We start from the raw sequence: 20,747 nt of genomic DNA, 5'->3' as shown, positions 1-20,747 counted from the left end.
CAAGAACTGAAAATAACATACTTGATGTCTGAAAGACTTAAACAAGAACAAGAACTGAAACAAAGCATCACAAGTTCACAACCCAAACATAAAGAAAAGCAAGAACTGAAACAAAGCATCACAAGTTCACAACCCAAACATAAAGAAAAGCAAATCACAAGTTCACAAATCACAACCGAAACATAAAGAAGTTGATGTCTTAAACAAGAAAAAAAACGAAATGATGCAAATCACAAATGACAGTCACTCTCAGTCGTCCACACTCCATACTCCATAGCCACTCCTTATTCTAAATTGCATCCAGCTTCAAACTCTATGAAAACAAATACAGAAACCTATAAGTGTTCAAAACTTGAAGATTCAAAGTTATATTATAAAGAGTTTAAAGAAGTGAATCATACCTCTCAGAAGATCATCTTGAGTTTCCACATCTGAAAGTAACTGCTCTATTGTAAGAATGCCTTTCTCATTGATGTGAATCTCGGACTTCAACCATTGTTCTGTGCACACCAACACCTCAACCATGAAGTGAGTTAAGCAGCTCCTGTACGGGTCTAAGACTCTCCCACTAGTGCTAAATGCACTCTCTGATGCTACAGATGATGCTTGAACCGCAAGAATATCAGCAGCTATCTGAGAGAAGATCGGGAACTTCACACTGTTTCTTCTCCACCACGATAAAACATCAAACTCGGCTCCAAGTCCAGTACCACTCTTTGTAACCTCTACTTTCTCTCTCAAATAAACTTCTAACTCATTACTAGAATCTTGTGTACCTGTTTCTTGTACAAGCTCCTCGTAGAGATTATCCATTCTTTCGTATCCGATACCACTGCCTACAACTTGACTCTGGAGAACTGCACCACTGTCTTGAGTTTGGGTTTGAGAAGATGATCCTCCTTGCGACTGCGAGCCACCTGATCCTCCACCACTTGTGCTGTATCCAAGAGTGTACTCTTCATATAAGCGCTTCAGGATGTCCATTATTGATTCAGAAAGCAGAGTATACTCGATGCTTTCTTTTCCGTAGAGCTTCTCAAAGCAGAGGTTAGCAAAGTTCATCTTCTTTCTTGGATCAAAGACAGTAGCAACAATCAAAAGCTTATTCATCTTACAGCTCTTAGACTTACTGCTCTCAGACTCAGATTCTTCAACAAATGGATTCCAGTACTTCCTTATCTTCCCCATCATATTCAAAGCTTTCAACCGCAGTGTTTCATCAGGTCCAGGCACAGAGCTTATCTTGCTGACATTCGTAGTGATGGTGACAATCTCATTGTAGATCTTGTGCGACGTAATGCCCTTTGTAGCCGACAGCATCAGAGTTGAATTGTAAAAGATGACAAGAAAGTGTACCAACCTCTCAGCTTCTTCCCAATCTCTTGTAGTCGGTGGTCCAATCCTCTTTTTTCCATTTTCAAGCTCCATGAAGTAGTCATTGTACGGTTTGTCTTCAGCCTCCATCTTCTCAAATGCTGCCTTGAATTTGATCGCTTGGTCTAGCATGAGATAGGTAGAGTTCCATCTTGTCTTGACGTCTAATGGAAGGCTTCCTCTAGTCATCTTGCCACTATCAACCCGAAACTCGAACGACTTGAGTCTGTTGGTTGAAGACCTCACATACTGAACTCCATTCCGAATGGCAGTCAAGCTATCATCCACCTCATTCAACCCTTCCTTCACGATCAGATTCAAAATATGTGTAGCACACCTAACATGCAAGAACTCGCCCTTTAGAACCAATGCATCTCCACCATGTTTCATGAATTCTTCTTTGAACTTCTTCATGGCCGTCGTGTTAGCTGTGGCATTGTCAACCGTGATGCAGAAGACCCTTTTTATTTCCCACTCTGCTAAACAATCTACAAGGACTCTTGCAATGGTAGACCCTTTGTGATCGTCAACGTTCTTGAACCCAATAATCATCTTCCTAAGCTTCCAAGTAGAATCAATGAAGTGAGCAGTAATCACCATGTAACTAACCGCAGTGTAGGGAGCAGTCCAGATGTCGGTTGTGAGAGAGAGTCTCTGCTTGTTCTGTCCAAGAACCTTCTTCATCTCTGCTTTCCTCGCCATATACATTGCCGCTATCTCCTTTGTGCAAGTCTTCCTACATACCGGCGGATCTATCTTGGCTTTCTTGCAGAAGTGTTTCCACGCTAAGCTCTCCACAAAGGATAACGGCAACTCGCCTAGGACTATCATCTCATTGGTAGCTTCTTTGAACACTTCCTCAGACACCTTAGACAGACTCATGTTACCTTCTTCATCGGGATCTATCTGTGACTGGTTTCTGGACTTAGTTGCAGCCTTCCACGCCATGTATGCCCTACAACCATTCTTATGCTTCCTCAGATTAGAGGTCCCAGACTTGCTTGCACAGCTGAACTCTTTCTTACAATAGCGGCATTTGCATCTGTTGTAGTTGCTTGGCAGCCTGCTGTAATGAGCCCAGACATCAGACCTCGTCTTCTTCTTTGACTTAGAACCACCATCTTCTTCTCTGTTGTTTCTTTTCCCCGAATTCGGTGTCTGTTGATCTTCATCTGAAGAAATATCTTCATCCATTAGTTGATCGTTGACTTCATCTTGTTCATGAGTTGGAGAAGAATCCATCTACATAGAACATACAAGAACAAGTTAAGAAATAAGAACTGATACGATTGAAGACTTGAAGTGAGTTAAAAAAAAAAAAGAAGAATCAAAGTTATCACTTATCAGACAATCAAATGATCAATATAGCTTTATCAATATTCGATAACATAAATAAGTGATCAAAGTATCAAATAAAACAATTGAAATCGTTGCTCACCTCCGAGTGAATTCTCGAAGATGCAGACGGTGGAGAGAGAAGAGAATCGACTAATGTTTCCAGCTTTAAGATTTCTGATAACACGGGTTGCTCTATTTGTATACGAACCTTCACAATTCTCGATTGCTATAATGGAGAAGATGAATCGAAAAGCTAGGGTTCGTATTTTGGGAATTGGGGTTTTTCTCGAGCTGATACACTATGTCTACACACGCGTGTAACGGTTATGTCGGGACTTTAATTCTGGATATATCGGATATCCGAAATGGCTCGGGTAAAACCCGGATCCGACCCGTTATCCATGGACTTTTATATGATTATCCATTGGTTACTTTTGGCTGTACCGAAATCAAACCGAACCGGACAAAATCGGGTCGGTTCCGGTCCGGTTCTTCGGATCCGGTTAAAAATCCCAGGCCTACATGCAAATACATTAAACAACGTACGGTTGCGTATGTTTACTCAACTGTATTTTTAATCCACTATCATTTCTGTTATGCCGTCTCTTAGTGATCTTTTCCAGAAAGTGTTTTATTTAAGAAAAGGCTAGTGGATGACACATAAGTAGACCTTGTTCTCAGACAATCGAAAGTACCGAAACATTATGTACGTTTACGATGCCATACGATTTACTACGAGAAGTTACGGTTACTATCACATGGATAATGAACACTCTTTAAAATGGATAAGCCATATATGTTCATAATTTTTCCAAACGCCTTTATGGTGAATTAATTAAATCTAGAATGGCTCTGATACCACATGTAAAATTAATTTTATGATTTCTATAATGAAATCTATTCCAAGACCGTAATCTAGATTTGATTTAATTCAACCCTAACAATTACTTGGAGAAGAAGAAATATACTAACCTTTCATCCTTGCTCAATGAAGATGAATTGAAATCAATATACCAATTGATTTTCTCCCTTTTAACCTTCTCCTTGGTAATTTCCTTGATGGACAAGAAATTACAAAACTTTCCTTAATCTCTCTTTAATGATCAATAGAGTGTTGTTATGTGTTTAGAAAAACTCTCGTGTTTACTTGCATGCGTATAAGACAATGCACAAGCCCTTTTATATCAGTCAAAGGGTTGCATCTTAAGCAACACAACTCTCTACCATTCCACAACTCTTTGATATAATAACCGTAGGCAACATATACTCATATATATTATACACCATTATTTAATATATATAAAATATACTAGATGATAATCCGCGCTTTGCGTGGAGTAAACTTTTTTTTAAATATGTTGTATCTAAATAAATAATACATATTTTGTTATCAATAATTTTTTTACATTTGATTAGGGATGGCATGCGGGTAGGTATCATTTGGTTTGATTAGGTTTGGTTTGTATCCAAATTTGGTTCGAATCTTTATATGTTCTGTTTAGACTTAGATTCAGATAACCCATTTAATTTTTTAAAACTTAAAGTTCATATATACTTTAAATTTCTCAAAACATAAAAATAGAAATAATATGTTACATATCAATTTGAATAATTTAAAAACTTAACATAAAAATTGGTTTAACTTAAATATTCGGATAAAAAATGAATAGATATTTTCAGTATTTTTGGTATTTTGAGTAATGTTTAGTTGTTATTTTAAATGTAGAATTTTTACTATTTTTATATATTTCTAAGTATTTTGGACAATTTAAAAGCATCTTAAGTATTTTGTATATTTCTTTTAGATATTTTTTTTAAATAATATATTTAAGTATATAAATCTGGTTCGAATATACTCGGATACCCGAAATATTTTGGTCCGCATCGGGTTTGATTCCGGTTTTTTAGATACCAAAATTTTAAACATGTTCAGATATCTAACCATTTGATTAAAGTTATGTACTATTTTCTGGATTGGATTCGGTTCGGTTATTTAGATTCAGATTATTTTCCCAACCATATATTTTTTATTGTAACCAAATTTCAAAAGAAAGTGACGATGGTTCATACTGATTTTGGGTATGTAACAATTTTTAAACCAAAACACTTTCTATTATGTACGTGATTTATTTAGTTAATCATTAAAAAATGTTCAAGGCCCATTAAAAACGATGGGCTGAACTGAAAAAAAGTTACCATTGATTACAAAATTTTCAATGTGAGGCTTGTACCGTTTTTAGTAATTTATAGTCGTTTTAAAAAATTCGAAATACAATATATAAGAAAAAATATCAATTTTTTTATTATATGCTTAATGTGATTGTTTATTTTTTTTTAACAAATAAAATTAAACGAAAAGTATAGAGGATAAAAAAGTTATTACCAAATCTTTGTTATTCATAATCATTAATAGTGATATATATGTCCATCATATTAAGAAGTTCCGTAGCTTTTATTTAAGAAAAAAAATAGATAATATTTTTTTTATATTAATAATTAATTTAATAGTTATTTAATAAAAACTATAATATAAGTGTAGATGGACCAACATATTTCTTTAATAATTCTGGGAATAATTTTCATGATGACACGTGGCTACCAAACAATGTTGCAATGCTCCAGGATTAATATATAGGGGATGTACATTATGAGATTAAGGAAACTTATAAATACAAGGTAAAGTAGGAGGGTTATCAATACACCCGGATTCTAATTCATTAATCGAAACCGATCCATCACGGTATCGTCTTTTATATTAGAATCTAAAAATATTAATATGAACTTAAACTTTATATTAAACCAATAGACACATAGATCATATAAGAATATAAAATATAATTCTTCTCCTGATAAGCTGGATGAAGCATTGGTTAGCACGAATGAGTCTCGTCCTACCTCATGAGACCATTATAAAAAGGCGATTAAACCTCTAAAATATCTCAGAAAGTATCTGTGTAATCTCGTTGGCATGGCATGGTTTGTTCCATATCCTCTTGCTCTCTATATTTCATACGCAAAGCTTTTCAGAAGAGTATGAATCCATACATGTGCTTTGTCTCAGCACACTGAGCTCATTTTTTCACTCAAGCAAAGAAATTTGAAGGATGACTTAAAGGAATAATTGAAGAACTAATGTATCTTTGAGAACATTTAGTTATGACGTTTCATAACATTGATTTGCCTCAGCCCGAGCTAATGGCCGAAAGCGAAATTTACATTTGCCTCAATCCAATATCTCTATAGTCATTAAAAAAATCTCTAGTTTAATTAACTGACGTTTCATAATTTTTATATTGTTTTTTTGAAAAATATTTTTTTTATATTGTTTGAATAAGAGTTTTTTTTTTTTGACAACAAATAACTAAAGAAACTATGATCTATGCTCGGTTGATTCGGAGAACCACGCCGGAGGCATAGAATCGACATAAAACATAGCAGAAGGGGAACATCTTGCACCTCGTGCCAGCTTGTCCGCCACTGAATTTTGCGCCCTTGAAATATGTCGAATCTTGAAGAAAGGAAAGAAAATCTTACTGCGCTGAAACTCCTCCAAATGTGTAGCAAATGTTGGCCACTCTCCAGGTGAGGACACCATCTTCACCAGCTGAGAACAGTCCGTAGCGAAAACTACGTCTGAGAAGTTTAGAGTCTTCATACACTCCATAGCCCAAATCAACGCCTCGCATTCAGCATGCAAAGCCGATAGACTTCTTCGAAGGTTCATGACTCCCATCATCTTCTCAATTGAACCTTTTTTGCGGCAGAACCATCCCTGTCCTGTGAACTTGTCTTGTTCTCGCCATACTCCATCAACAAAACAGATTCTAGCGCCCTCCAAAGACAGCCAATCTGGGGAAGAAATACTTGTCTGCTGCTGATCTGGAATCGTCAATTGGGCCTCTGCCCATATTACTGCTTCCGCTTGAGCTATTCGAAGAATTTCCGGTGGTTCCATCATCTTATTAGTATATATCTTGTTATTCCGATTCTTCCAAATATACCACATAATCCAAGAAAAAAAAAACAAAATCATAATCTTTCGGTAAACGCCAAAAGAGATGATCCATGTTAGAGAACACCGAGGGTCCCAGAAATAAACTGGGAGCTGTAGGTATTATCGACAGAGCCCATGTTTGTAGAGCAGGAGGACATTCTAAAAGAACGTGATTAACAGATTCTTCCTCAGCTCCACACAAACTGCATCTCTGATCAGTAGCTATGCCCCTTGTCTCAAGGTTTTGGCTACCGGGAGAATCCCCTTCAGAACTTGCCAAATAAAATGTCTTAGTTTTGGCGGGCACTTCAATTTCCACGCATACCTCAATAAAGGATTGACGTCTGGGCCAAAATTAACCTCATGTATAACCTTATCTGGGAATTGTACCTCTATTTGATAACCCGATTTAACTGTATAGCGCCCATTATCCGTAAAGGCCCATCCATTTGATCTGGTCTATGGGACCGGCTAATCGCCAAACCTTTAATTATGTTAACATCATCAGTATGAATAAATGCATTAAGCAAATCTTCATCCCAGGAAAGAGTCGCCGGGTTAATGAAATAGTCCACCTTAAGAGAGGGAACCAAAACCTGTGGTTGAGTTTTTGGGGTTGCTGATCTCGGGCGAGGAGCAGGAATCCATGGATCACTCCATACGGAGATGGAGTTACCATGTCCCACTCTTTTGATTAGCCCTTTATTAATCAGAGATCTAGCTGAACAGATACTTCTCCAACCATAAGAAGGTGAATAAGATCTGTGTGGATCCATAGGATCCGTATTCCTAAAATAACGCCCTTTAAAGACCTTTGAGAACAAACACTCTGGTTTATCAATTATACGCCAAAGTTGTTTCGCAAGTAATGCCGTATTAACACCTTGAAGATCTTTAAAGCTCAAGCCTCCTTCATCTTTATGTTTACATACCTTATCCCATGATAGCCAATGAATTCCTTTTTTATTTCCACTCCCACCCCACCAAAAATGAGAAATTGCTCCTGTGATTTTCTTTGTAACTGCCTTCGGTAATCTATAACATGACATCACATGATTAGGCATTGCATTTGCTGCCGATTTAATCAGAACCTCTTTACCACCCTTAGTAAGAAACCTCACTGTCCAGCTATTAATCTTTTGATTAATTCTCTCCGTCACATACCCGAATACCTGAATTTTAGACCCTCCTAGGCTCTCTGGTATACCCAAATAATTAGCCATACCTCCTATGGTACTAATTCCCAATTGAGTTTTGATCTCCACCCTCGTTACATCTGGCACCTTATGCCCAAATTGAAGGGATGACTTGTCAAAATTAATAAGCTGACCAGATACATCCTCATAGTCCTTTAGCAGCTATAAAATGACCCCACATTCCGACGAATTAGCCTTACAGAAAAACAGACTATCATCCGCAAAAAGAAGATGAGAAACCGCAGGCCCCCCTCGAGATACTTTTAACCCCGTTAATCTCTTATTGCGTTCCTCTTTTTTAATATTCACTATAAGCGCTTCTGTACACAAAATAAAGAGATATGAAGACAGCGGATCCCCTTGTCGAAGCCCCCTCTCTGGGACTATACTTCCTTTAGGCTGTCCATTGAGTAGAACCTTGTAAGAAACCGATGAAATACAGGTCATTATTCTAGAGACCCACCTCGAACAGAAACCCATTTTCAGAAGAAGCCTCTCCATAAAGAGCCATTCTACCCTATCATAAGCTTTGCTCATATCCGTTTTAATAGCCATGAATTTCTCCTTACATGCGTTATTAGTTCGTATTCCATGAAACATCTCTTGAGCGATCAGAATATTACCTGAAATCAATCTACCAGATACAAATGCAGATTGTGTTTCCGAAACTAACTTAGGAAGTAAACCCTTTAAACGTTGGCATAAGACCTTAGATATAATTTTATATGCAACATTGCATAGGCTAATAGGCCGCAATTCCGTCATCCTAGAAGGTCGGACCGTCTTAGGTATCAGACATATATTTGTCTGATTTATTCTGTCATCGAAATTCCCGGACCGAAGAAAATCATTTACCATACTGACCAAATCATTCTTAAGTATTGCCCAAGATTGTTGATAAAATAGCGCAGTCATACCATCCGGCCCCGGTGCTTTTTCTGGATGCATTAAAAATAAAGCCTTCCTCACCTCTTCCTCTGTTGCTAATGCCGTTAATCGTCTATTCTGTTCCGAGGTAACCGATTCCGGAATCTCTGCTAAGAATCCCTCAAAATCCGCAGGCGAAGTTGATTTGAACAACTTCTCAAAGTAGTTCACTGCCACCTTTTCTATTTCTATTTCCGAGTTCGTCCAAACCTCATTTTCATTATACAGCCCAGTAATCCTATTCTGGATCCGCCGTTGTTTCGTTAATGCATGATAAAAATTAGTATTCCTATCACCATAAACATGCCATGCGGTTCTACTTTTTTGTTCCCAATATAATTCTTCATCTCTATAGGCCTCCTTCAACTTACGCGAAACCTCTATCACCTCTTCTTCCGATTTAGACATATCATTTTGCACTTCCTCTAGTGCTTTCTGCAAATTACTTATTGTCTCTTTTCCATACGGTGGGTTGGCTTTACGCCAGACCGATATCTCATGTCTGCAATTTCGAATTTTATCCACAACACCCTCCCCTCGTCCCCTTGGATTAGACGACCATCCTTGTTCTATAGAATCCATCAGTCCATCTTTACCAATCCACCGCTTATCGAATCTAAATTGCCTTCAAAATTTGAGGACGGTATCATCGATATTTGCCACAATTGGTCTATGCTCTGACCCAATCATCCCTAAGTACTCCACAAACGAACACGGAAATAGATTATGCCATTCATTAATTCTCAGTGCTCTATCAAGCCGACATCTAACCGTGTGGCCTCCTCTCCGTCCCCGCCATGATAAAGTATTTCCTTTACTTGGAAATTCCAAAAGTCCACAATTTTGGATCATATTATTAAATGAAAGAAAAGTGTCAGCATGTCTTAGTGGTCCCCCAACCTTTTCATGATTGCCGGTAATCTAGTTAAGATCCCCAATATAAACCATGGTTCATCCCTAACAATTCCCATTCTTGTGAGCCTTTCCCAAATTGGATCCCGTAAAGATTGATTTGGCTCTCCATACACAAAAGATAAGAAAATTCTCTTCCCTTTATATTCCGTCGCTACATCTATGATTATATTGCTTGAAGATAAGATCTCTACTTTTAATGAAGCATCATAATATAATGCCAGCCCACCACTCTTTCTTTGAGGATCAACTGTATGAAGATGAGTATAACCTAAATGGAATTGGAACGATTGAACAAAATCAAATTTTTGTTTTGTTTCCGAAAGAAAAAGAAAGGTCGGTTTAAACTTAGTCCACATCTCCCGCAAATGGCTAATAGTCCAATGACTACCAAGACCTTGACAATTCCAACTTAAAATTTCATATAAACTCTCCTGCATGCCTAATCATTCTGAATTCCAAACCCAAAAACTCAGAATCGACCTCATCCATTCGCGACCAAATAAACCTTAGCACCCTCCTGTGGGTATTTAACCATAAAATTTGTGACTTGTGAGATAACCCCTCATAACCATTACCGCACACGGTCTGAAAATTAATGCACCTATCAATATATTCTCCTGCTAAACCGTCCAGGTGTCCTATCCAAAGATGAAAACACCTACAATTAAGGCCCAAGCAAACTGATCTAGCGATGGTAAATAACAGGTCGTCCCTTCTTTTCAACAGGTTATTCTCTATGACCAGCTTTTTTGGTTGCTCTTAAAGTCTGTAGCAACCTCCATATTCCAATTCTTATTAACATACTGGAACCAGAAAAGCCCTATTAATGTCGCAATCTGTGTTGTTAAATCACGCACATCATCATCCTCTTGTACCACACAATAATACTCTTCAAACCTTAAACACGAGACCGCATGCCACCTAATCATTTGATACATATCAAACAAACCAATTAGCTCCCTGCATTTTAAAACCATTAGTACCATATTCTTATTGTTAGAAGCCTTCCGCGAGGAGCCCTCACCACCAAGAGCACCGTGAGAGTACCAATCGGTTAAAAGGGATACTCCTTTCGATAAGAGAACAAAACCTGTCCGACTGGGAATCACTACTTCAGATACCAGTCCTCCCTTTAATACCCTTACTTGCCCAACCAATAAAGAATCCAAATTACCAATACTACAACCGGACCGATGTGGGAACCGAAATTCACACCGTCAATATTTTGTATATTTTAGAAAAGTAGGAAAACCCTAATTTTCCAGAAGGTCCCGGATTTCTGAGAAACCACACGTCAAGCAGTCAAAACACGATAACAACGGAAAAATAAAATATAAAATGTAAAGGAGAGCAAGAAGGGTTTTTTTCCGAATCTGCGTATAAGCGTGACAACAACAGGACAACGTGCTTCGGCTACGAGAGCTGTCGGCGAGATCCTAGTTCTAATACCCGAAGGTGGCTAAACCTAATTGAGTCGCAGCTCGAAAACAAAAACAGAAAGTTGCCTAAAATGCTCTAAGTGCTAGTTTGCTCTGGAAAAAGTGATGCCTCTATGACTCTCGCCTTGAACTCCTTATATACTCCCTCCAAGGTCGGTTTACGCTTCCCCCTTTTGCCCTTAAGCCGTCATAGTCGAAAAAATGGGAATATTCTATTTTTCCGATCTTCATGATTATCTGCGGAAAGTTTCCATTTTTTCCGCGGAAACTGATGCTTATCCACCAAGCATAAACCGTCATAAGGTTTATGGGTTTTTAAGAAATCGCAAGTGGGCCTCGAATCAAGTTTAGGACCTCCTTTGGGCCGTATTTTTGATTCGAGACTTTTTTACGATTTTTCCGATAAGGTTAAGTTTCCGCGATTTTTATCGCAAACCAAACGGACGATTCCATTTGATCGAGAGATCAAGAAACGGATAGTCGTGAGTCGCGGAGAACGGATATACGGATAGTCGAGAATGCATAGTTTTACGTCGTATCGTCGTTTCGGAAGACTTTGGACGTTTCGGAAAATGATCGATACACGGATACTCGCTCGCTATAGCAACCGAACTTTGCTCGTGACTCGGTCGCTATAACGACCGAGCTTTGTTCGGAGCTCGGTGGCTATAGCGACCGAGCTTTGTTCGGAGCTCGGTCGCTATAGCGACCGAGCGTGGTCTCGTGATCCGTTCGCTATAGCAACCGAGCTCTTATCCGTGACCCGATTGCCATCGCGATCAGGTTTATATCGTGGATTATGGTCCGTTGCCCAAGTGTTCGAACTTTCCGCAAGGCTATGATCCTCTCAGGATGCTTGTTTGTGGAGGTTTGGTCCTTTGATATCAAAGTTCCGTTTGTTTTTAAGAAATCGTCATTTTCTTAAATCGTCGATTCCTCAGGTCGTTGATTAAGAAGTCGTTGATTTCCCAAGTCGTTGATTAAGAAATCGTTGTTTTAAAGAGGCGTTGTCTTTAAACAAGATTTTTCCGCAAACTTTTCGTATAGGTTTTTCTTTTCCGAAAAATCGTAAAAAAGTTCTTAAGTAAATAATTTTTAAACGGAAATTTTGGAAGCCAACTTTGCCTTGTCCGATTTCGACCCCAACAGTTAGCCCCCAGTGCGGTAGAATCGTGGGTTGACAAGGTTCTGTCGTATGGTTTGGCGAGCTTAAGCGAGTTTTTAGGCCAAGGTTGTTTCCAAAAGTCCGAACTTGAATAGTAAATTCTAAAGCTTATAAAAGGGGGGTAACTCTTTCATTTTTACTTACCCATCTTTCATAAGACTTTCTTTGAAGAATCCTCTCAAGAAAAGAAATATTTAAAAAGAAAATCCCTAACCAAAATGTCAAAGTTTTTCAGAAGCGGAAAAAAGTCTTCTAAAAAGAAAGCTCCCATGACTTCTTCTCCTGATTGCAACCAGGATGAAGAGCTCCTTGTTCCGAAAGCCGAGTTCGAACTTCCTCCGAATGCGGCTGAACGCGACGCGTATTGGAAAGCAAGCAGTGATCGTATCAAACGTCCCGGAGAGGAAAAGTTTCCGATCGCGGTTGAGTTCCGGATTCCTAGGGTCGGAGAGAGTGCCGACTATCCTCCGGAAGGCTATTTCACGTGTTACGAGGCCGTTTTGTCACGCTGCCGTATTTGGTTTCCGATTCCTGAGATCGTCGTCCGCGTACTGGGCCGTTTTCAGGTTTCGTTTAACCAACTGAACCCTACGAGTTTTGAGATCCTTATCGGTCTCGTAATTCTGAGTTACGAGAGCGGCCTATCCCTCACCGCCGACCATTTTGAGGCGCTTCTGCGGCTGCAATACAACAAGGAGTCTGCCTCCTGGCGACTGACTCCTCGTCCCATAATGCTGGTAGTAAGGGAAACTGTTTCCAATTTTAACAATTTGAGACAATTTTTATTCTATGTCCGACTTAACGCTGCGTCTGTCACGGAAGAGTTTATTCCGATCTTTCGGACGGTTCCAAATCCCCTTCCGTATATCAGCGTCGTTCATCCTTGGCCTAGGGACATTATGGAGGTGAGAGACGCGATGAGGAGCGGTGATCATTGGTGGACCAGTTTTACCCGTCAGAGGGTTCGGAGGGCGATCCGATTGGTTCACTCTGATTTCGAGGCGGAGGATGAGGTTGATTTTGCGCCCGTTGAACATCTCCCGGAGCATGTTCCGGTTGAGAGGTCGCCCAAGCTACCGCAGAAGAATAAAGACATCGAGGTCAAGGATCACGACTTTCCTGCTGACGATTCTCCACTTCCGGGATGGGATCCATCTCTAGGCTTTGGCGATGGGAGCGGTTCAAGCGACGCGCAGATTCCCGACCTTGACGACTTCTTTTCCGGTCTTCCTGATCATCCTGTCCCGTTATCCTTTGCGGAGGATACGGAGGAAAGACCCGAAGTATTGGCGGAGACTTCTCGCGTGGTGAACGGGGTTAGATTCTATTTCTTCCTTCATTCTCTTCGTTTATCCGAATAAAAATTCTATTTTCGAATTTCTCAGGCGATGAATCATCTTGGCTCGGCGTTGTTGGATAGTCAAAGAGAATCAAGGATCTGGCGTTTCAAAGCGGAGAAGAATGCGAATGACTTGGCGCGACTCCAGGAGGAGACCTTGGAGCGGGATTTAAGGGCTGCTGCCGATCATGCTAGAGAGATTCGCCGGGCGAGGAGGCAGGCCAAGCGGGAGATTGCCGCCGAGATGCAGAATCGGGCGACGCGTTTCCAAGAGGAGTTTTACAACCTCCAGGCTGCCGATGCCGCGGTAGGCGATTTTCGCGAGTGTCGTGGATCGGTTGGAGCTCTCACGATGACTTAGCATAGGGATTATGTTCACCAAGAGGAGTTGAGCCTCATGCAAGATGGCATGAAGGACAATGTTCACGCTGAGTCGCTTGTTCCCCCTATCGAGGAAAGGATCTGGGGACTCTGGGAGCCGATCCCAGTTTCTCCCGACACAGTGGAGGTCGCGACCGAAGCGGAGTGAGGTGATGATGAGGTAACTTATCCGACGGAGTTTGGAACTTCGTCGTCGGATGACTTTATCCTCTACTGAGTTTATCGGGAAAATGTCTTTCCCTTATCTTTGTATTTTCGTGGCCGAGTGTGGCCGTTTTATCTGTTGATGCCGCGACCGTAGTAGGTCGCGTAATTTTATGTATTTCGGGACTGGCCTTTTAAGGCTTCGAATCCCTGCCACCTTTGTGCGGCTTTTATAAATATGAAGTAAGTTTGCGGTGATTTGCTTTTTATGATCTGATTTAAACTTTCGCCAAGTGTAGAGGGCAGAATGCGAGTAGTCACTTCGTATTCTAACTCTTAGTTTGCCGCTTGGTCCATATGCTACTTTTTAGCGAGCGTTTTTAGGTGTAAGCGGTAAGAGACATATTTTGGGATCTCGTATTTGATACTATGTCCGTGAGATGTTAAGTGCCAGCAATACTGGGCTTAGGGCAAGACCTAGGTCTACTCTCAGCTTCGAGGCTGTGCGATGACTGATCGGCTTCCGTTTTGCCTGTTTGTGATTTTGACCTGATTCGTATCGTTTTAAAATCTGCGAAGTGTTATCGGCTTATACGATTTGTCTAGGTACGAATACTTCCTTTGCGAAGTGCTGGACGAAATTTCGATTTTTTTGTATAGCGCGCTATGGTATCCTGGTCGGATGTAAGAGGATCTTGTAAAAAGATCAGACTACGAATTTGCTTGAGTAAAATATTTTTGTATTTGCCCGTCGGTGCCAATCGAGGGGTTTGTTTTTTGTTTTTAAAGTCGCGGGCGGACTATTTCGTTTAAAGTCGCTGTTGGACTATCTTCAGTAAAAATTGCGACGTCTCGCATTTTCTTGAGGATACGTTTTTTGTTTTCCGAAATGTCTATGTGTTAAGAATCGACAGATTGAGAAAGTAATTTTTATTAAAATAGTTTCGAAAATTTCGAATACAAATGCGGTTTTTTTTTTTTTGTGGGAGTATACGAGTATACGCACCCACTCCCCCGTCCTTTTTGGCGAGGGGGATAGCTGAACTCGCCGGGTTTCGACGGGCTGCCTACGTACCTCTTTCGAAGATCAAGCCATCTCGTAGTTCTGTTTATGCCGCGAGTATGTTTACTCGTCGGTTGGTTTTCCGTCGACCGCTTTAGTTGCGGGGTCGACGTTCACCTCGGGATTTTCCTCTTCCCGCTGAGTTGTGACGTTGTCTTCGGAGTTGGGGATGGTTCCGATCTCCGTATCTGCTTCCGCGGGAGATGTCTCTTTGTCTTCGGCGGAAGGCTGAGTTCGCTTGCGTTTAGCCGTAGAGGTCGTCGTGACTTGTCTCAACTTATGCTCCGCTAGGAAACAAAGTCGCGACTGTTTTTGACAACCCCAGATTGCGGCAATTCCAGTCCTGGTTGGGAATTTGACTCCCAAGTGATAAGTCGAGGGAACAGCCTTCATAGCATTTAGCCATGGAGTTCCCATGATGGCGTTGTAAATAGCCGGGCTATCTACCACCGCGAAGTCAACTATCCTGGTAACGTTTTTTGCTATGACGGGTAGCTGAATCGATCCCAGGGTCATGGACGTTTGTCCGGAGAAACCCGTGAGCGGTTTCGGTACCGGGGTAACTTCTCCGAGCTCGACGCCCATCCTTCTTAAGGTATCGCGGAAGATTAGGTTTACCGTTCTTCCGGTGTCGATAAGTATCCTTGCGACTTCGAGATCTCCTATTACGAGATCAAAGACCAAGGGGTCGCAGTGAGGTTGGTCGATTCCATACGCCTCTTCTTCGGTGAACGTTATCGAGGTGTTCCGTCCGTCTTGAGGAGGTGACCGTGGAGGATACTTCGCAGTTGACTCGGCTTTCCGTTGGTAGGCTTTAATGGCCGAAACCGAGTCCCTGCAGTACTGGGATCCTCCCATGATCATGTTGACCCTCCTTCGGGAATTATCGTTTCCCCTATCGTCCGGTCTTCTCTCGCGCTTATCCCCCGCCTGATTTTTCGGTGACGAGTTCTCCGCGGGAGGATTCTTGTTGGTTTTTGGCGGACGGTCGGAGTCGAGGATTAGATCCTTGACGCTGGTTACTCCAGAGAGTTCTCCAGCAAGAAGCTTCGCGGTCAGCCTCGCCCCTACGACTTTGCAGTTAGCCGTGGAGTGACCTTCGGTCTGATGGAACTCGCAGTATACGTTTTTGTCGTAACTCTGGTTACGGTTCCACGTATTTCCCGAAGTCCTGTCCTGCTCCGGATTGATCGCGTAATTGTGCGCGCCCTGGAGTTCTTCCCCCTCGTGATGGACGTACTTGTCGTTACGAGAAGTTTTCTTCTTTGATTTTGGATCCACGTCTTTCGAAGAGTTCCTTGTCGGCTTATGTTTTTGCGACAAGACCTTCGTCTCTTCTTCGATCATTATGTAATCCGAGGCTTTGTGGAGGGCATCCTGGATCGTGCGAGGTTTCTCGAGCGTTATCCACTTTCAGAACTTCGACTTGTACTAGAGCGCCTTCCTAAGAGCATTGATGGCGACTTTGTCGCTGATTCCCCTGACCTTCGCCATGATCAGTTTGAAGCGGCTTATAAACTCTCGGAGGGTCTCGCCCTCTTCCTGAGTTAAGCTCCATAGATCGACACCGGAAGTTTCTCTATCGATGAACATAGAGTACTTGAGGAGGAATTCCGACGCGAGTTGGCGAAAGCTTCCGATGGAGTTTCGCTTCAAACGGGAGAACCATTCGAGCACCGCTCCTTCGAGATTTTCGACGAATAGGCGACAGTAGCCTGCATCTTTTTCGCTCTCCCTAAGCCTGGCTCTTCCCATGGTGATGTGGAACGCCTGGAGATGCGCTTTGGGGTCGGTAGTACCGTTGTACATCGGTATCTTGAGTTTTCCCGGATTAGAAACCTTAGTTTCAGAGATCCGCGCGGTGAAGGGCGTTTTACGAGCCACCTCGAGTAACCTGTCGATTTCTGGGGCGGCACTCGTGGCGTGGTGGATTTGCGATTTCACGGCCCTTACTTCTGCGGCGGTCTTGGTGATGTAATCGCGGAGATCGCGTATCTCGGGATCCTCTCCAGCGGTTTTCCGAGCTTGCCGGCGTTCGTGGCGTGTATTCTCGGTTTGCCTTTCGGCCAGTTCCTCCTGTTCGATCCAGTAGAGGTTTTCTTCTTCTTATGTCATGGGTTTGTCGAACGGAGAACTTTCCCGAGCTGAACGGCTGCGGGTTCTTCTCGGAGGGACATCGGCGTCTTCCTCGGAGTCATCGCTGGGCTCCAAGTCGATAAGCTCGATTTCATCCTCCTGTGTATCCTTTTCGGATGTCGGAGGTTTTTCCGAGTTGCCCTTGGCGACGGGGGATGTTTCGCTAGGGTTTTGTCCAGAAGGACGTTCCTGCGAAGTTCCAGGCCTATCGTGTGGGGTTGCGAACTCGAGCCTCCTTCCGTGGAGTTTAGTGGCTCGGCGAGGGAGAACCGCGCGGGACCTTGCCGTTAAGGTTTGAACATGTTTGGTCAGGGTTCCCACGAGTTTATCCTGCTCTTCCGACCTCTTTTCGTAGGTGGAAAGCAGCTTTTTGAACTCGTTGAGTGACGCGGCGTTAGCAGGTGCGTCAGCCGCGGAAACATCCGCTGCGGGAGTGTTCAAGGCGTCCTTGGGTGCTCCGTTTAGAGGAGTTTGCAAGTTCGCTGAATCGTCGTTAGTCATGTCTGGTTGAGCGTGAGTTGGTCGTGAGTAAGATTGATCCGTACCCTCCCTCCTTCTAGCGCCAAACTGTGGGAACCGAAATTCGCACCGTCAATATTTCGTCTATTTTAGGAAAGTAGAAAAACCCTAATTTCCCAGAAGGTCCCGGATTTCTGAGAAACCACACGTCAAGCAGTCAGAACACGATAACAATAGAGCAAGAAGGGTTTTATTCCGAATCTGCGTATAAGCGTGACAACAACAGGACAACGTGCTTCGGCTACGAGAGCTGTCGGCGAGATCCTAGTTCTAATACCCGAAGGTGGCTAAACATAACCGAGCGTGGTCTCGTGATCCGTTCGCTATAGCAACCGAGCTCTTATCCGTAACCCGATTGCCATCGCGATCGGGTTTATATCTTGGATTATGGTCCGTTGCCCAAGTGTTCGAACTTTCCGCAAGGCTATGATCCTCTCAGGATACTTGTTTGCGGAGGTTTGGTCCTTTGATATCAAAGTTCCGTTTGTTTTTAAGAAATCGTCATTTTCTTAAATCGTCGATTCCTCAGGTCGTTGATTAAGAAGTTGTTGATTTCTCAAGTCGTTGATTAAGAAATCGTTGTTTTAAAGAGTCGTTGTCTTTAAACAAGATTTTTCCGCAAACTTTTCGTATAGGTTTTCCTTTTTCGAAAAACCGTAAAAAAGTTCTTAAGTAAATAATTTTTAAACGGAAATTTTGGAAGCCAACTTTGCCTTGTTCGATTTCGACCCCAACAACCGAGCCACACCGAAACCATTGCCTGAACAAGCACAACCATAATCCAATACAATATGAAACATGTTAGTATTCATAAGATGATTATCAAAGACTCTAATTCGATTGAAAACTGTGCTCAACCATTGGTCATAACCCCATAATTTCCATATCAATGTCCATGAAAACCAATGAATATTCATGTCATATCTTCCTGATAGAAACTCATGAAAGTAAACAGAGTATGTATATTCTGAGTACTTATGCAGTAGTAACAATACTGAAAACATTAACACCTGACCTTCGGCCATTTCTATAACCAGCTTTATGCAAATTTAAAAAAGTTTTATTAAAACCTGTGGATGACATGAAGAACACCCGAATCTCAGCAAGGGCCTTACACGACCCAGCAACACCAGAACAGAAACAGAAACAAAAGACAACACCAGTAGGACCCGACTCTACTTTAAAGGATTTCATAGATGAATCCAACATTATTCAGATTTTAACTAAATGAGAACTGTAGAAAAGAAAAAACCACCCCTTACGCTGCGGAGTTCTTTGGCTTAGAAGGCTTCTTGGCCTTGTCCCCCTGTTTTGCTCCAGCAGCTGCCTTTGCCAGAAGTTTCTTCCTTGGAGAGACAAATGATTGCCCCTCTCGCTTCTTGGCCCCTCCCGTCTTTGCATTCTCTGGTATCACTTCTTCCTGTTTGGTGTCCTCCCCTTCGTTACTCATAACTTGACTCTGATTCCCTGCCTGAACCGACACCTCAGCCACCTTAACTTGCTCTGGAAACTCCTGTTCATCAATCGGTAGAGCTTCCTTCTCTGAAAAATCCATTATCTCCCCTTGTTCCCAATCCTCTGCATCCCCATCTCCCTCCATCATTAACTCCGAATCAGATAGTAGAACTCCATCAATCATCAGATTCGCCTCATCTAAAGCATGTGAGTGAGTAAGCTTATCCTCCACCAAACTAGCCTTCTCGTCTAGAGGGCTTTGTTCCTGAGCTCCCGAACTCTCCCCCACTAACACCTTCTCTTGCTCTGGTTCCATACGCTGCGTTTCCGGAGCTTGCTCTTCGAACAGCAAAGACTTACGAGCCTTAGAAGAGGATCCAATGCCCTCAGTTTCCCCATTCTTAGGTATCTCTGTAAGACCCGAACCTGGATCCCAAGACCCAATGATCCGCGGCCTTACACCTAAACACAAGCAACCGCCGGTCTTTTTTCTCTTCTGGATTCTCTGGCATTTTGGCAGAGTTTGTCTGATGTTCATATAAATGCCCAAGGTCCCAATATAGAGAAGCTTTGACAACCGTTTTTTGGGCGAATGGGCGCGGGTGAATGGCCGAATGGACACATGTGGGAATCACCGCATCTCTTCGGCACAACCGTCCCTCAACTCTCTCAACTGCTCCCATACATCGAACTTCATCCCTTGGCACATTGCCAAGTGCCTGGCTGCACAGTCTTCACTGGTCCCATCCGGACCGCCCACCATCCCACCGGACCATAACCGCATGGTCCGGTAACACCATGTCAACTCATAACACTCCTCAAGCTGAGATGAGCTGACCACTAGCACCACTGAGTGAGCTAACACTCCAGCTACTGAGCTGACCAGTCTTGTGAGCTACTGTGAGCTCCCTCACACTTCATTCTAGCTGCCCGAGCTTGTTTCACACTCCGGCCAGCTGTCTAAACACTTGTCCAGCTTCCTTAAGCTTGAACCTTCCTTTCCTAGGTTAAGTTTCAGCCTCCTGATACACTTACCCCACTCCACGGACCATGCTACGCCTTGTCTTAGGTCATTGGACCTGATTGGGTGCATCTCTCGCACCATGGTCCATGCGGCCGATCCTATCTAGGATCGGGGACATGACAAGTCTCCCCACTTGATAGGGATTCGTCCTCGAATCCAGACAAGTGCATCATCACTAACATACTGATCATACACTCAGGATACTCAGCCTTCATTCTTGCCTCGGTCTCCCAAGTGATAATGTCCTTGCCATTACTCTCCCACACTACCTTGATCATAGGTACTGTCTTCTTCCTTGTTGCCTTCTCTGCCCTATCTATGATTCGAACCGGCCTTGT

At 42.3% G+C, this 20,747-nt stretch overlaps 3 protein-coding genes across 3 annotated transcripts; all 3 read right to left on the bottom strand.

Annotated features, from left to right (window-relative positions):
• Positions 1 to 7,098: 7,098 nt before the first annotated feature.
• LOC108858352 (uncharacterized) lies at positions 7,099 to 9,411 on the bottom strand. The gene is made up of 3 exons (XM_057006268.1): positions 8,820 to 9,411; positions 8,164 to 8,525; positions 7,099 to 8,064 (listed from the first exon to the last, which is right to left on the bottom strand). Exons 1-3 carry the CDS (start codon positions 9,409 to 9,411, stop codon positions 7,099 to 7,101), a joined length of 1,920 nt encoding a protein of 639 aa, XP_056862248.1.
• Positions 9,412 to 15,338: 5,927 nt separating this feature from the next.
• On the bottom strand, positions 15,339 to 16,622 carry LOC130509944 (uncharacterized). Its single transcript, XM_057006267.1, has 2 exons — positions 16,602 to 16,622; positions 15,339 to 16,514 (listed from the first exon to the last, which is right to left on the bottom strand). The coding sequence occupies exons 1-2, from the start codon at positions 16,620 to 16,622 to the stop codon at positions 15,339 to 15,341; spliced, it is 1,197 nt and encodes a 398-aa protein (XP_056862247.1).
• An 84-nt stretch (positions 16,623 to 16,706) lies between these two features.
• On the bottom strand, positions 16,707 to 17,912 carry LOC130509943 (uncharacterized). Its single transcript, XM_057006266.1, has 2 exons — positions 17,451 to 17,912; positions 16,707 to 17,351 (listed from the first exon to the last, which is right to left on the bottom strand). The coding sequence occupies exons 1-2, from the start codon at positions 17,910 to 17,912 to the stop codon at positions 16,707 to 16,709; spliced, it is 1,107 nt and encodes a 368-aa protein (XP_056862246.1).
• Between the last annotated feature and the right edge of the window lie 2,835 nt (positions 17,913 to 20,747).

The sequence above is a fragment of the Raphanus sativus genome, chromosome 3, assembly GCF_000801105.2.
Source record: "Raphanus sativus cultivar WK10039 chromosome 3, ASM80110v3, whole genome shotgun sequence".
Classification (NCBI taxonomy): Eukaryota; Viridiplantae; Streptophyta; class Magnoliopsida; order Brassicales; family Brassicaceae; genus Raphanus; species Raphanus sativus.
The sequence above is the reverse complement of the archived record's forward strand: the minus strand, read 5'-3'. Positions and strand labels throughout refer to the sequence as shown.

Excerpts from the sequence above, each read along its gene's own strand:
- LOC108858352 (XM_057006268.1), bottom strand. The coding sequence starts at position 9,411 with ATGGATTCTATAGAACAAGGATGGTCGTCTAATCCAAGGGGACGAGGG. Across the intron at positions 8,526-8,819 it reads AAAAGCACCGGGGCCGGATG|GTAATATTCTGATCGCTCAA; the intron begins GTATGACTGCGC and ends GATTGATTTCAG. Across the intron at positions 8,065-8,163 it reads AGAGATTAACGGGGTTAAAA|CTGCTAAAGGACTATGAGGA; the intron begins GTATCTCGAGGG and ends GTCATTTTATAG.
- LOC130509944 (XM_057006267.1), bottom strand. The coding sequence starts at position 16,622 with ATGATCGAAGAAGAGACGAAG. Across the intron at positions 16,515-16,601 it reads TGATCGAAGAAGAGACGAAG|TACGTCCATCACGAGGGGGA; the intron begins GTCTTGTCGCAA and ends CGTAACGACAAG.
- LOC130509943 (XM_057006266.1), bottom strand. The coding sequence starts at position 17,912 with ATGACTAACGACGATTCAGCGAACTTGCAAACTCCTCTAAACGGAGCA. Across the intron at positions 17,352-17,450 it reads ACTCCGAGGAAGACGCCGAT|GAGGAACTGGCCGAAAGGCA; the intron begins GTCCCTCCGAGA and ends TGGATCGAACAG.